General features: G+C 39.3%; 1 protein-coding gene across 4 annotated transcripts in view; it reads left to right on the top strand.

Moving 5' to 3' along the window:
• TSPAN14 (tetraspanin 14) overlaps positions 1-16,774 on the top strand; it is a 47,726-nt gene that overhangs the window by 24,204 nt on the left and 6,748 nt on the right. For all 4 annotated transcript variants that reach the window (NM_001397716.1, XM_040702332.2, XM_046942798.1 and 1 more), the window contains 4 exons: positions 6,360-6,410; positions 11,060-11,206; positions 12,036-12,206; positions 15,387-15,512. In NM_001397716.1, the coding sequence (NP_001384645.1) occupies positions 6,360-6,410; positions 11,060-11,206; positions 12,036-12,206; positions 15,387-15,512 (495 nt within the window). The remainder of the gene's footprint in view (positions 1-6,359; positions 6,411-11,059; positions 11,207-12,035; positions 12,207-15,386; positions 15,513-16,774) is intronic.

The raw sequence follows: 16,774 nt of genomic DNA, 5'->3' as shown, positions 1-16,774 counted from the left end.
GATTTAAATGGTTATAATGATCAAGATGACTGAAGCACCTAACTACCTCAGGAAAGATGGGTGTTCAAAGGTAAATGCATAGCACTGCATTAGAAATAGTTAACGTGGATGTGAAGGGAGGTGAAGGCAAAAGGTACTGATCAGTTGAACCTGATAATTTTTCTCAGAACTTGCAAGTCAAACACGAGTTCACATCTGTCGTAATGGAAGTTGAGTTCATGGAAAGGCATAGGTGGTTATGATGAAGAGCAGATGGATTTACTTGGCACAATGCTACAAGCTTGGGTTAATGTTGTGATTCAGAGTTGAAATGCATGTGTAGTCTGCATGGCTTCTTGGAAATACTTAAGGCTTTTTTTTTTTTTTCTCAAGTCAGAAGGGTCAGATAGTAATAATGAAAGAATAGTACATTGTTGAAACAGCTTGTGCAAGTTGAAAGTAAAAGTTCATTTTCTCTATCCTGACTGTCTGAGTTCCGTATAGACTGTATTCTTTTTGTTCGTTGTCACTATTCTTTAAGCCACCTCATCTTCCTGGGCTGTTAAGTTTAAGGTCTAGATAATTATAACCTAAATCTGCATTAACTTCAGCCAAAAGAGATCTAAGTCTGAATATAAGCTGCAGGCTATAGAATCTTGTCGGTGTTTGTCAATAATGACTTGGTATTTTGCTTGATTAACCCTCATAATGTTCTGATAAACTGGATTAGCATTTCTGTGTCTTTTGGCTGCTTTTGCAGAGAATAATCTCTTTGGGAAATGCATGAGTGATGGGCAAAACTAAGTTTGGAGAGAATGATAGAAAAATGTAGTTTCGAGGGAACCTATGGAAGTGACCTGGCTCAGTCTTCTGTTCAAAGCAAGATGCTTTGTGCGGGGGACCACTGCTCAAAGAGGAGAGCTAGGAGGCTCGTGAGCTGCTTAATCATGAATTTTCTGCTCTCCTAAGTCAGCCTGAAATTGTTAGAGAGCTGAGGAAAACTGAGACAGCCATGTCTGGATGTTGTTAAATACCACAGAATCTTTTGCTACTGTCACCACCTCCTGCTTACTCGTGCACTGTTTTAGCCTGATACTGTGGCTTTAAGCAGTAGGCGCTTGTGTGGCTAATGGCTGAAAGCAGGTATATGTTTGTGCAGAGCTGTTTTTCCAGAGGAGGTTAATTGGCCACAGTATTGGCATACAACCAGTTTGTTGAACATTAGTGGTATTTTCTCCCTCCCCTAACATTTAAGGGTTGCCATTGTAATGGTTACAATTGCCACGCATCATAACTCGTGTCCTCAAGATGGCTCTGTACTTGGCTTTTCCTCTTCTGTGTAGTACGACTCCTGTGTACATGTAATGTAGTGTGATAAGGAGTCATATTGGGCTGTGTTCTTTGAAGCTCTGATTTTTGGGGAAATCATTACTGGATGGATGCTCCAAAGCAGATAGCACGGGGGATATGTGAGAAATGAACAGAAATTCTTGTTGTTGTTACTCCTGAAGGTTCAAACTGTGCTAGATGTCTTCCTTTCTAGTGAATGCATCACCAAGTACTGCTTGTTAGGTGAACAGCCCAGGAAAATGAGTATTCTTACGTGTCTTGGGAGGACTACCAATGATATTGTCTCTGCAATTTCACTATAATTCATGTTTTCTATTTTCTTTTAATTCCTTGAATAGTTGTTACTTCTCATTTAATTATTTATCTTCATTATAATCTTTTCAAGTTATAGATGAAGGTCCAGAAATCTATCTTTTCCGTGAGGAATCTTCCTTAGACATTTGGAAATAGTGTATTTCAATTTCTCATCAATTGGTAGGTTTCGGCTGAGTTTTTTAACTGAGAGCTGGTTTTCTGAGTAAGTGTTAATAGTCGTGGTAGCTCTCTCAGACAGTGGTCTTAGGCTTCTGCTGAGGAGTTACCATGCTGATGTGGTTTAATTACAACTCTTTTGGTAAAGCGGCTTTGGTTGTAGAACAGGATATGTAAAAAAGTTGAGTGGGAGGGTAGGTGCTCCTATAAGCAAATGCGTGACTTCTAGCTGGCCCGATGGTTCGAGAGTCTGTGATATGTCAAGCTGGTTCAAATGACTAGTCTAATATTTCTTCAGTTGAACAAGTCAGTGCTGTGCATAACTAAGTAAAAAAAAAGATAGGTGCTTTATGAGGGCTGAGGGTGCTAGAAAACTAGAAGGGAGAGGTAACTTTGTCTTGAAAAATCTGCATTTAAGGAGGTATTGCTGTTTTGATTCACTTTTTCCCTAGTTTGCAGGACACGTGCTCGCTGGAATCAGAGATGTGAATGCTCCAACAGCAGGGGCTTTTAAGTGATGCATGATATGAAAGCAGCATAGCTGCGTGGGGTGCAGAGCTGTGCCCAGGAGCCCTGCTGAATCCAGCGGGCTGTGACTGAAGGTGGTGGTTTTGCAGCTTCTCTTCTGCCAGACAGTTAATGCTTTCTTTCAGGTCTCTCTCAGCTGTCCATGCAAGAAAATGAATTTGGAAATCGATCTCAGCTAAATGTAGCTCACCCCCCCCCCCCCCCCCCCCCCCCCCACCAAATTATTTTGAAATTCTTTCAGTTCCCTGTGAGAGTTCCTCAGAATGAGGGTTGCCACCATAGCGGGTATGAGGGATGGCATCTCAGCAACATGACTGATTTTTTTTTTTTTTGGCCAATTTCAGCTCTTATTTGAGTATGATCGTAGCTCAGTTGTGTCTCAGGTCATGGCAGTTTATTCATGAGCCAGATAATTTGCATGTAAATAAATAGAAGTTGCTGTTGTTCTTCTGTTATACTTAATAAAGTTGCAGTTACTTGTTGACTTCCCCATTGTAGCTCTAAAGGTAATTGACTTGGTGAACTTCAAAATGTATAGTGTCTTACAGAATACACAAACTTTCCAGTATGTTGTCAGGTTCTCATATTATACATTCAGTTAGTGTAGATTGGAGTGGAACAAAATATTGAACTCGAAGGAGGAAAATACAGTTCTGTTACAGTCTTTTAGTAATGGAATCTCACAGCTTAGGCTACTTCTAGAAGTCTGTAGGTCTGCATTCTTTAGAAGTTTTTTCACATAGACAACTTAAGAATAGAAGCCTCAGTTCTGCTAACCTTGAGTTGCGTATGACTAACTTGCAGAGTCATTTTTTCTGTTCTTTGTGTTTGGCTTTTCCTTGTAAGAAATGGAATGGAGGTCATAGGAAGGCTTGTCTTAGGCACAATTTTAATGTGCGTTTCCTTTTTTTTTTCTTAGCTTTTAAGCATGCTAGTAAGACCAAACTTCTCCGCGTATATTCATTTAATGAGCAGTGAGGAGGCAGTAGTGGAACCATCAGGACAGCACCCTGCAGTCAATGCTTAGAAGCGAAATCATCTATACAGCAAGACCGGACCTCGTGTTGAGTTTCAGAGCTGCTTTTTGGGTCTACCTCTCCTATCCCCCCACTCCAATAGCTTCATCTGCTGTACTGAAATTAAGAAGTTGCAATAATATCAGAGGAAGGGCTTTGTTCTGGCACCTTGCTATGCTGATTCATCTTGCAATCGGGTTAATCATGCTGTGAAAGCCCCAGAGGAGTCAGCGGGATGGGTGGAGCGTGATGATGCCCTGTCTTGTAACGCGCTGCTCTGATCTGAGCTTTCAGCTTTTGCTTTATAAAGCCTATGGAATGAAAGGAAGCACTTCAGTCGCCCATCTACTTTGTTTGCTTTTCTGTCTCCAGTTGAAGCCTTCCAGGTAGTCCAAGAGTTACATAACAGCTAGGATGTGCCTATTTAAGTGAAGGATTGCACGTGTTGTCTGCCAAAACCTTCTAGGCTGTATGCAAGTTCACTATCTACAATTGACAGGAGAGAGTAAAATAGCTTTTAGCTGCTGTCATCTTCATTTTTGTCTTCTAATTCTGTTAGCTTTGTTAGAATGTGCTTGTTAAGGGTTTTTACTGAGGGAGGGGCAATTTTGGAAGGCAGTTTTGACTCCTACTGTAGGAGACCGGTGATTTTGCCCTGAATGTAATGATCAAGGGCAAAAATTTTCTTAAGCTCTGGGATACTTTTCCAAGCTCATTTTTCAGAAGTAAGAGAACTAGATTAGTATTGGACTTAGCTTTTGCTACTTAAGTTGCATTCCAGAACACCTGAAAGAATCCACCACTAGGCTGTTTTCTGGCCCCAAGAGGAAAAGTCAGGAAAGAGAGAAGGATAGGAAGGAAAAGTTCTAGGCTGCTGATAGGTCTAATGTGGATGGAGCTATGATGTCAAATAGGATTTACCAGGGTGTGGAAATAGTTTTCCTTGACAGTAACATTTTGTGCACATTGAAGCTGAATTCATGGGGAATACATTCCCTTTACTTCTCATCAGAGCTTGAGGCAGGCTGACGCAGTCAATTTGCATGTAAGGGTCCTATTGCAGGAGCAGTATTTAACTACAGCCTGGATAGGAAAAACAAGCTGGTGCTGTGCACTCAGTTCATAGGGCGATCCTCATAATCTAAGTAATCCCACTGCTTTGGGGCAGGTACTGCTTATGCTAAGCGGTCATTTGTCTTGTGCTTGGGAACTGGTCTGTCTTGGAACTGCTGCTTTTCAACATTTTCATCAGTGAAATTCACAGATGACACCAACTGAGGATGCAGTTGATACCATAGAAGGGAGGGGTAGCATCCAAAGGGACCTGGGCAGGCTTGAAAACTGGGCCCCAAAACTGATATTTCTGTTTCTCTAGCACAAATGTGATAATTGACTGCTCTTTGCTAAATCTGCTATATGTACTTTGGCTACTTCTAGTGAAAACTTTGAATTGTTTAAGTCTAAGTTGGATCAAGCTTTAGATTTATCTATTCAGAATGTGCTAAGGCTAAGGTTATTTTTTTGCCAGTAAACTCAACTTCTCTTGCAACTAATTTGCATAGGTGCTGACAGAAATACTTTTGCCAAAATAGAGGTTTGTGGAACTGAACATTCTGTATGAAGAAATAAGAGTAATGTTCATGTTGAAAGATGGGAATGAAGCAAGCTAATTAGGATGTACTTGAAAAGATAGATAAGAATCTATTTCAGTTTAATTAGGATGGTAATTAGAATGAAAGACAGCCAGCCTGAAAAGGACACTTGTTAAACAACATGGAAATTTAACCTGCATAGCGCTACTTGGCTTATTTGTAACTCTTAATGTTCAGGATTAGTATCTTCCTGTATTAGTAGTGGATTTGGTTAGTTCACCTCTCTTCTTAAGTGCCAACATAGGATGTACTACATGCATGGGCACAGCTGTTTCATCATATGAGAAGTTTTGATAGAAAGGCATGAGTGACACTTGTAGCCCTTCTGGCTTTATCTGAGTGCGATTTCAGAGCCTGAATACCGTGAACCCAGCAATACTTGAAATCTACACACGTTTCCTTGGGTGAATGTAAGGAAGTCTCATTTTTGCTGCTTGCCTGTGCTACAGGGAATTGCCTATAATGCTTATTTAGTTACTGGGAGGTGCTGCATTTCCTGGAATAAAGGATCCCTGTTTTGAGGGTTTTTTTGGAGTGTTGGAATTTACTTTTCCATGTCCACATAGGCTTGGTTGTGTGGGTGGGAAGCAACCTCTTTCGTATGGTTAAGGTAGACTTGTTGCATACCTGTATCAAGCTAGAATGTCATTTTAAGTAGTTGGGTGTGCGTAGTGTTTTGTGTGTGGAGGCAGGGAAGTAGTGGCTTTTTCTAGAGGGGTCGTTTTGGCTTGATAATTAAAGTTGGAGACAAACTGCCTGAGGATAGGGAAGTAGAATAAAGGACTGAGGGTCTCCTATTTAGTATGAATGCAGTTGAGAAGTATTTATTATGCCAGCATTAGAATTGGTGTGGAGTTAGTCTGTTGTCCATTCAATTTGCTGCTTATTGAAAGTAAGAAGATGGACTAGCTAAATTGAAAAGAGCTTAAAAAAGGTGAGGTGTTAGAAGAGAAGTTGTATCTTATTAGGGAAGAAGCTCATCTGAGTTTTGCCACTGAAGTTATGTGAAGTTAAGCATGGCTACAGTCTGGGGTTGGTAATAGGTAATAACTTGAAAGTGAACTAGTGAAATAAATCTTTTGGAATGTAGTATGTGCTTCTCAAATAAATATGAATAATCAAATTTTAAACTCTGTTTAAAGTAGTTAAGTAGTTTTCACAATGCAGAAATTCAATGGAATAAAAGTGGTGTAGAAACTCATTCAAAGAGTTTGACTCACGAGGAGGAATGTTCCATTACTATCATGTTGGACAGCAGACAATATTTACTTGAGCAGTAGTGCTACTGGCTAAGTGTTTGAGAATGCATTTTCTCACTGATAAGTATATCTAATATTTTATCTTTTTTTTTTCTTTGCTTTAGCTAGCTGGCATGGCATTCCTTGCAGCTGGACTGTGGGCATGGAGTGAAAAGGTAAGGGTAAAATAACTGGTTTTACACAGTTTGGTGGCTGCCCTCTCCTACTCCAGTAAAACAATTGATTTCCTCAGGAAACAGTGAGGTTTAAATGTTGCATCAGATCTCAGGACCACATTCAGGTCTTCTAAATGGGAGGTAGCTGGAGTTGTATTCTTGCCTGTTACTGGGTATTAGGCCGTGGGCCTTTAAGTTTAGACTTCTTTATGGACTTGTAAGAGCAGGGTTTAAGGGAATTAAAAAGAAAATTCAATCTATGAGCAGTCCTTATGGGTTGTTTCTCTTTTGAAAGCATTATTTCTAAAAATATTCTTAGTTGTAATAAAAGGATAGGGGAAGATTATTGGTGTTTGGAGGAGATGAAAAAGATTTTTGTAAAATCAGAAAATTAGCATGCATCTGTGAGATCATCTTTATGTAGTGTTGTCATTTTAAGGCCATCTGTTATCCACTTAACTTCCTGTGGAGTTATAGACCTGATTCTGTGACCATATCAAGGAAGAAAACTGGGGAGCATGATCCAACTCAGTAATACTTTCTTTAGTTGTGTTGAAGTTTCTTTCAGCTGCGTAACTTCCTCAATGGAGAGAAGGCTATGGGCATGTATCTATGTAATTCCCATCTTACAAGAGACCATATAGGCATGGAAATGAGTAGTTTACCCTTTTGTTAATGATTGTAGAAGCATGGCTCACATTTGACTGTGAGCAATAAGGAAAAAGTGACAGTGGCTAACAGACATAGCTGCAGTTTAATTGACGGTGCAGGGCACGTGCCTTCATTCTGGAGCCATGCTGCTGAGCTGGTACATTTTCTTTGCCACCATAGTGTAACGTTTCCATAGAGCCTTTGTATCAATAAACTGACCACACAGTGAGGTTCTGGGATTTATTTACTTTAAAGAAGTGGAGGTGTCTTATGGTTATTTAAATGCTGCGGCTTATTCTCCTCCTCCCTTCTCCTAATCTCATCTAGATTAGTGGTATCACAAATGTTAGCAGCCTAACTCCATGCAGAAATGGTGTTTATCTCCTGCTATAAAGTAATTTTCTTTCTAATCCTTTATGGAAGGTGTGTTTCAGAAGGTGTCGAGCTCACCTTGAATTTGTATTCTGTAATATTCGTGCACTCTCTTCTGCTTCGAACTGTTCCGTAAAGAAGCACATATGATGTTTGTGGTTGGAAATGACTAGCTCAGTTTGCCAAATGACCTTTACGGTACACTAACATTACTGAAAATGATAGTGTTGCTAAAATTGTTGACTTTTCCTGTCTTCATCTCTTGAATGTTGCCTGAACTGTTTCTACTGTCTGTTCTACAACTAAGAACTTGAAAGCTTTTCCTCTGTTCTTAAGCTCCCGAATGGCTCTTGAAATCTGTACGTTCCTTTTTCATGTCAGTTGCTCTGTGTGGATATGGTCGTGTAAGTGCCATTCCTTAGTGATAGTGTATGTATGTGTCTGTGTGGATCTGTCTGTTTACAGATAAGCTTCAGTGGACAATAGAAGGGAAGTAAAAGAAAAATATTCGAAAAGCTGCAGTGTAAACCCAAAGGGAATCTCAACGTATATGGAAGAGTTTTAAACATCCTGTCTCTTAGTGTAGCATGAAGTACGTGGATCTTTTTAACAACTTGGTTGTTTTTTTTGTCATCATCTTTTCCATTACGACTACAGATTGATTCTTGAGTGTTCTTTTTATCTGGAGGTAAATGCTGATAACTTATCAAAAGGAGCATGGTGTTTTGTGTCAAGTGTTGAAAGTAACTTATGTAAAAAAAATAAAATAGAAGTTACCCACCCTGGTATAGATTATCATGCTTATGAGTCAAATGCAGCCTTTTTCTTTTTATCTAATTGGGCTACACTTATGATCTCTTAAAAGGTTCTTGTTATTTCAAACAGTCATGTAAAAGTTGTTGGATCACATCTTAAGTTTACGTCAATAAAAGCTGGATTGATGTTAACATCTAGCCTGAGAGATATTGGAAAAGTTATTAAGAGAAAATGAGTATGACTATAGGATTCTGGTATTAGAAGCAAGATAAGCCTGAGCTATCATGTCAGAAAAACATATATATATATATTTTTTTTTCTAAAGAAACATTTTAGGAAGGATGCAGAAGTGTCTGAGAAACTAGAGGCTGGTCAGCCTAGCTTCAGCAATGGAGAAGAAGCAGTCTTCCGCAAAGCAGGGCTGTTGTAGTGACTTAGAGAGCCTGGAGAAGTTGATAGGAACCTCATTAAAGCATTTTTTTTGATTGGTTTGAAATCCTGCCCCTGGGATGGGGCAATCTCTGGCTTCAGTACAAGCTGAGTGGGGGCTCACTGCCTAGAAAGCAGGTTTGTGAGTATAAACCCTGGCTTCCTGTCAGTCATTAAGCTCAGTATCATCAGTGTACCTTCAAGTCAAAGGCAGCCATACACGTACTGGGCTGTCTTAGTACTTCTGTGGCCAGTGCCTGGGGAAGGAGATAATTCCAACCGTATTCTTTACTCTGGAGGCTGTATCTGGGGCAGGGATGAAGGGAAGGTAGAGCTACTTGCTTATTGAAAGAATTTCCTATATGTTTTCAAACAAATAACAATTTCACAGATCCAATTCAATGGCATTTCTTAAGTCGTCAGTGATATCTTAAATTCCTGATCTTTGGTGGGGAGAGAGGGGAATGTCTTAATACCATCCTTGAGTTGTCACTGGCAGAAACTTACTTAGATGAATAAGGTGGGATGAGAAAGTCCCTTGAATTGAATTGCTTACTGACCGACTTCCTTCCTTCAGGATTTCTTGCTTTGCATATTTCTTTAGACCAGGAATCTCTGCTCTAACAAGAGAATGTTGTAAATTTCAAACGTGAACTTGAAGAGACTGTTTTGAAGCTAGGATGAATAATAGACCCTAGTTCCTGTCTACTTTTCTTTACAATGTGCTTTGATCGAAGGAAGTTTTCTTCCAAAAGATGTCTGAGAAGAGCTTCAGTTTGGATGTGGGAAGTGGAAGAGCCGGAAACAGCTCTGAAACTTTCAGCATCCTGTTCGTACTGTGATTAGTTTCATTGCTTATTGCTTGCACAAAGATGCTGATTTAGTCTTGACGTGTCTTATCTGTTTGTGACATCTGAGGCAAGTGCTTCTGAGGCATGGATGTGATTGATTAGGCAGGACTCCAGTTCACCAGTAGACCAGATATGATAGTTAGCTTTGAGGCTTCGCAGTTGGTAAGGATAACAACATCACTGATTATACTGACTAGAAGTCTTTGCTTCCCAGTACTTTTTGAATGATGGGTAATCTCTAAACCATGACTGCTTTTTAATAGGCTATTTCAGCTCTTAGTCACCAGCAGTGGCAAGGCAATTCTGAGTTCTACTGTTCAATTATGTTTTTTGTCCCCTCAGTCAGTTTTGATCTAAAAACAAATAAAACAGGAACACCACATCTGTGCTGTCTTGCTATCACCAAATTAATGGCTCTGACAAGATCTGCTGTGAAACACATTGTGAAAGAAGATCAACTCGTATGTATCATGAGAATATATCATTAATATCATGAGACTACTGTTAATCAGCATCTTTCCATCAGCTGGTGAAGTTTTTCAACATGAACTTTTTCTTTTAATGCTTCGTTTCCAAGACACTAATTTTGTTAGCTAAGTATGTAAATATTAAGTGAGAGAATACCTTGGAAGAATCCTCTGAGAACGTATATTCTTTGCACTTACCTCTAGTACAAATATCTGAGTAGCAAAATGAGAATTTGTATTACTTTGTTAGACTACTTCTACAAATCGTAAGCCTTTAGAAGTTTATTCAATGTCTTATGCTAAATGTAGTCAGTGCGAGCATATATTTTATAAAGCAAACAAGGGGGAATTAGATTATTTTTCTGTTTTAAAGGGAAAGTGTTTCTTCTTTAATATGTTCAGCCTGTGAGGAAACACTCAGACCACTGCAAGGCTACCTGAATGTCCCTACAGCGTATTCTTCTTAACTTAAACAGTTTCAGTTGTTAGTCTCCTGTTTTTTGCATCTTCATCTTTCTTCTTCTTACACATGACTTGAAAATCTTGCGTTATATTGATTTGATGAGATTTTAATGGTAGCTGGTATAAGTTAAATTAGTTTGAAACAATCTTGAGAGGATGATGAATTCACTGTATTATCATACATTAACGTAGACTTAGAAATTGAGTCTTGCATCACCCACATCTTTCCATGTGGTTAGTGTTCTTTCTTTCTGCCACCTAAATGTCAAGGTTGGACAGGTGTTGTTTTATTTAATGACTTTGGTCTTTTCCTCTGTTGCCTCCAAATTGTATGGATACTCAGTGATAGTGTTGAGCTTTTGGCACCATCTGGTGGAAGCTTGCTTGGCAAATAGACGTAAGTAGTCTGGAATGGTTAGGCTGCACTAGGTTACTCATTTAAAGAGTTTATAGCTTTGACTTGGCATTAGTACTTGCTGGGATAAAGAAGACTGATCTCATCAACAACCCTTTTTTGATCAAACCTTTCCAAGTGGGTCTCAGTTTGCAAGCTCAAGGATTTGCAACTGATTAATTTGGAATCTTGTAAAAATCAGTGCAATTCCAAATGTGAAATAAAAAATGACTGTAGTGGTCATGTTTCTGTTATCCTGTTTTTCAGGGCGTGTTATCTGACCTGACAAAGGTGACTGGTCTTCATGGTCTTGATCCAGTCGTGCTTGTCTTAGTCGTGGGCATCGTGATGTTTACTTTGGGATTTGCTGGTTGTGTGGGAGCTCTGAGAGAAAACATCTGCCTTCTGAAGTTTGTGAGTAACATCATGATATGTGTGAATCAAAGTGTATGTTTAAGTATGAAACTACGGGTGAAGAAAAAAATAATTGGTGGCATTCAGTTTATTACAGTGCATATAGTGAACTCAGTCCCTGATAAACTTATTTAAGGGACAGTATAAAAGATTTAAACCTGAGTGTTTTACCCCTGCCCCTTGAAAATGTTTCTTGCTTGTTATCATTCATTCTGATAGTACAGCAATGTTTTTATGTATTTCAGATTGTAACATAATTTGTTATGTAATAGCATGAAGCAATGTTCTGAAATGTAGCTGGAAGTTATTGAAAGGAGATCATGTTGTGGCTTTGGGCAAACAAAATCACTGAAGAACTTAATCTCTTCTAAATTTTTAGTGGGCAAAAATTGGGGACTTAAGTTACTAACATAAAATATCTGAAACATTTGTTTTTTGTTTTGAGATTTCCTTTATTTAAATTTAGAAGCAGTTAAGCAGGGCAAAAGAAACAATAGAAGTGAGAAGAGCCCACAAAGCCCTGTGTTTTGCAGATTCTTATGTATTAATAATTCAACTGCTGTGTGTAATGACTGTGGATTAGTGCTTAATTTCACTCTTGTCTTCACATAAGCACAATGGAAAGATAACCCTACTTCTAGGTTTTTGGTGTTTTTTTTCCTGTTTTGTTTTGGGTTTTTTGCATTAAATTCTCACTTAGCAATCCATTCTTTTCATTTCACGGTATCTATACTGAGCAAGAGTTTTAACGTGTCTTTATCTTTTCCTTATGGAATAAGGATGCATTCAAGGGGGTATATGTCTTCTAATGTATGACTTTCTTTTACAGTTCTGTGGAACAATTGTGCTCATATTTCTGTTGGAGGTGGCAGTGGCAGTTCTGGCTGTCTTGTTCCAGGACTGGGTGAGGGACAAAGTCAAGGAGTTCTTTGAGAATAACATTAAGTCCTACCGAGATGATATTGACCTCCAGAACCTCATTGATTCACTACAGAAAATTGTAAGTTCATTACCTGTTGCCTTCCTTACTGGTGTTCTAATTGTAGATGTCTTGACTTTTGCTGCCTGTTCTGATCAGTGTTGCACTGGGTCAAGTTAAAAGTGAGCAAAAAACCCCACCTCCATCTTAAAATAAAACAACACAAAATCAAACTAAATAAAAAATAATTATGTGGTGAAACAAGTGTCTAGTTGTCTGCACTTCTTTAGGAGACACTGCATTCTTTCATGGAGTTACAATAGAGGCCTTTTGTCTTCATGCAATCATAGAATCTTTTGAGTTGGAAGGAACCTTAGAAGTCATTAAGTCCAACTCCACATCTACAGCTCAGTCAGGTTGCTTAGAGCCTGGGCCAGCCTGACCTTGAATGTGTCCATGGACAGGGTTTCTACCACCTCTCTGGGCAACCTGTTCCGGTGCCTCACTACTCTTACTTTTTTAAAATAAAAAGAAACAACTTCTTATGTCTAATTTTAAATTCTCCTCTTTTAGTTTAAAATTGTTTTCCCTTGTCCCATTGCAACAGACTCTGCTAAAGAGTCTGAACTCTTCTTTCTTACAGCCCCCGTTTAAATACTGAAAGGCCTCTATCAGGTCTTCCAGTAACTTTCTCTTCTCCATCGTTTTTGTGGGATATGATCTTGCAGACCCACACCTTTTCCTGTACTTGAGAACTCTGCATCTGGATGCAGTGCTCCAGGTGAGGTCTCAGCAGTGCAGGGTAGAGGAGCAGGATCACCTCTCTCGACCTGCTGACCCCACCTTTGATGCAGCCCAGGATGAAGTTGGCTTTCTGGGCTTACAAGGGCACATGGCTGGCTTATGTCCAGCTTACCATTCACAGGTACCCCCAGGTCCTTTTCTGCAGGACTGTGCTTCATCCTTATGTTTCTCAGCCTGTACTGATACTGGGAGTTGCCTGTGTCCTAGGTGCAAGACCTTGCACTTGGTTTTGTGGAGCATCGTGAGGTTCACCTGGGCTCACTGCTCAACCTGTCTAGGTCTCTCTGAATGGCATCCCATCTCTCAGGTGTGTTGACTGCACCACACAGCTCAGTGTCATCTGTAAACTTGCTGTGGATGCACTCGATCCCACTGTCAGTGTCATTGATGAACGTGTTAAAGATCACTGATCCTAGTACTGACCTCTGAGGGACAACATTTGCCCACTGATCTCCATCTGAACACTGAGCCATTGATCACCACTCTCTGGGTACAATCTTGCAACCAGTTCCTCATCCATCTAACAGCCTACCCATCTAATTCATCTCTTTGCAATTTTGGAGAGAAGGGTATTATGGGGGACTGTGTCAAAGGTCTTACTGAAGTCCAGACAGATGGCATCAGTGGTTCTTCTCTTGTCCACTGGTACAATTACGCCATCATAAAAAGTGACAGTGTTAGTCAGGCAGGACCTGCCCTTGATGAAGCCATGCTGGTTATCACTTCTGAGAAGCATCTCACCTTAAAGCAAAAAAAGATGTTTAACTGTGGAAAGCTATTTTGTAGGTGCTCAAGGAAGCCTAAAATAGTTGCATGTGAAACGGTCCTCTGACTTAAGCTGCCTGGGTGGTTTTCAGTACTACTTTCTTTGCTGTTTGGTACTAAGGGCACTGTCTTGTAAGGTGATGCTTCTCCTGGCCACTTCCAACATCAGTAACTTTATTGATTTTTGACCACTCTTTTTTTCTGTTTATCTAGTTTCAGTGCAGTCAGCCATGCTAATGTGTTAAGCTGATCTACAGATGAATTCCAGTTAAGTAATTTTCCAATGAAAATAGAAGGCTGAACTTTGTGGAGGGGATATGCTAGCCTCATTAATGAATTGCACTAACAATATTGAACTAAGAAACCTGAAAAAAAACAAAGAGCAGAAAATCTTTAAATCAGCCAGTCACTGACCTGTATCTGTAAGCACTGGAAGTAGAGAAAATATGCAAGGCTGATGAGTAGGCGTAGTTCTGCAAGAGTTGAACAGCAAGGTGCAGTGTATTTATTTGCCTCACTGAAATCCATCTTCTTGGGGAGTCATGGCCTATGATTTAGGAGCCAGAGAGCTTTTTGTAGGCAGCTCCTTGCTCTGGCTAATGATGTTATTTTCAGGCCTGTAAGTGACTTCATAGCCTCAGGACCAAATTAGCACGTTGCTTGATTGTGTGACTTTTTACAGGGTTGTAGATGCGTGAAGGAGGGACTAGAAAAGCAGAGGTTAACCTGTTTTGCTCTCTTCACTGTAAATGTGTGAGGTTTAAAGTGACTTTTTTTCTAGTGGTTTTCTATACTGACCATTCTGGTGTGGTCTTTTTCATCATATTTACAGTGAAAACTAGGTGTCTACAGTCTTCTGTATTCACACTTACATGTCATCACTTGATTAACTTCTGAATCCATTTACTGACTTGTTTAAGTTTTGGCAGTCTCTCAGATAGATCAGTATAGGTTAGTGGATGAGTAGGGGCAGAGGAAAGATGCTAGAGATGCTAGTCATGTCCCGAGTGAGTAGGAAACTTCATGAGGTACTAGGAAAATGTATAATAAAACATTTTGAGAGCACAAATTATAAGACAGGTCAGTGAACTGCAAAGCATAACTCAACGAGAAACCAACTTTCACCTGTTCTAAAACTTGAAATTTCTTTGCAACGTACATAACACTATTTAGGGCAAGAAACTAAATGTAAAACAATTATAGAGCTGACTGACCTTTGAACGAATAAGATTATGTTAGTTAATGCACATGGGTATGAAAATTTTCTCATTTGGAAGAAAGTGTGTTCACAAATGTTTTGATCCATTTTTCAGAGTAAACAAAGGGGGAAAAACTTGCTGATTTGTGTAGACTTAGAAGTCAAATCACAGATTTAAAGAAATAGTTCTTTTTCATATTTCTCTTGGATTTGGTTGACGTGGATTTCCTTGGGCGATTACATTTAAAGTGACCATTTTTCTGATGCTTCTAGTTTTGTTAGCAACTATTTCCAAGAACATTATGCCAAATGTATTTTTTTTGTTGTTGTTGTTTCATAGAGATGCTGTATTGATTATTCAGTTTTTACTCGTGTTGCCATTGATTCCTTATATCCGTAGGACAGTTGGCCAAATATTATTCCAGACACCTATTCAGTGGATACATTATCTATAAAATGCCCCCACATAGCAAGTGTTTGTTTATGTCTTGCAGAACCATTGCTGTGGTGCACAAGGTCCCGATGACTGGGATTTCAACATATACTTTAACTGCAGCAGTGAAAGCAAAAGTCGTGAGAAATGTGGTGTTCCATTCTCCTGTTGTGTACCCGATCCTGCTGTAAGTTGTTTCCTGGTTTGGTATCATGCTGTTATTGAAGAGTTATGACAGGAAGTACTTCCTGAATATGTTGTGACACCTAGAGCATAAAGAAGTCTTCTAAATATCAAACATTATTATTAATAGCCAAATTCTTTTTTTTGTTTCTGCTCTGTCTTTTTTAGAGGATAGAACAGATATCATCTTCTTACACAGCTGAAAATGTATTGCCTGTCACGAGGAATTGAGAACATGTTTTTAAGTGATGGAAGTCTGTGAACGTTAGCTATTTACACTGTTTTATTCCCAAGGCTGTGATTTCATAAGCGCTGTCATATACTGCTGAAGCAGCACATTTGCTCCCTCTTAGAGTTGCTGTACAGCACCCCTCTGCCTGACAAGTGGGAGTAACTGTTTGCTTATGCCTTTGCTTATCGGCAACTGGTAAAGTGCTCACGCACAAACTGAGTTTGAAGTGACTGATTCAATTCTTTGCTTTTGGCAATTCTCAGGTACTCACTGGTTGGATCTGCTTATTAAGCTTTAGGAATCTCATCCTTTCAAAGGAAGCAGAAACAGATAGATACTAATTAATGCAGTCTGGTCTAGTGGTTGGTGACCCTCCACGTAGCAGGAGGAGTTGAAACTAGATGATCATTGTGGTTCTTTTCAACTCAGGCTTTTATGTGATTCTGTGACAATGCTTTGTAGTATTTGTTGCTCAGGTCAACTCAGCAGTCCTCACGTAAAGGAGGTAACCATGGGTTAGCTTATGCTAAGGCTTTTGATTGTCTTGTAATTAGACAAGCAAAGATTTTTGTCAGGAAAGTATTCCAAGTTCAGATTCTCTGTTAAGTCTTCTCTTATTCTAATTCAGGACAGTGCTATTGCACTGCAGTCTTTCGTGTTGCTGGTGCTGTATTTAAGGAGGCATAGTTAGGCGTAAACTTCTTCAATTTGACTTTCTCTTCCAAGTGTTTTGATATAATAATTCACTACGTATTGTATAAATCTGTAATTGTGTAGTAAATAAGTTTTATTAGTCTCATACGGAAGAAAAACACAAGTATCATAAAAGAAGAATCTTTGGAGCTTAACACCGTTGTTGGGTTTCGTGGAATTGGAATCTGGAAGGTGTTTGTGGTGTTGGTTTGAGACCTACAACTGAAACTTCTTTTTTGCCTAGAGTAGTTCTATCTCAAAGCTGGGTTATGTGAGACTGATTTATCAACTGTAAAGTAATAGTTTTAGCTCAAGTAGCTTGCAGCTATCTATCCGTTACT

The sequence above is a fragment of the Gallus gallus genome, chromosome 6 (genome assembly GCF_016699485.2).
Source record: "Gallus gallus isolate bGalGal1 chromosome 6, bGalGal1.mat.broiler.GRCg7b, whole genome shotgun sequence".
Taxonomy (NCBI): Eukaryota; Metazoa; Chordata; class Aves; order Galliformes; family Phasianidae; genus Gallus; species Gallus gallus.
Note: the sequence above shows the minus strand (reverse complement) of the source record. Positions and strands in the feature narration are given on the sequence as shown.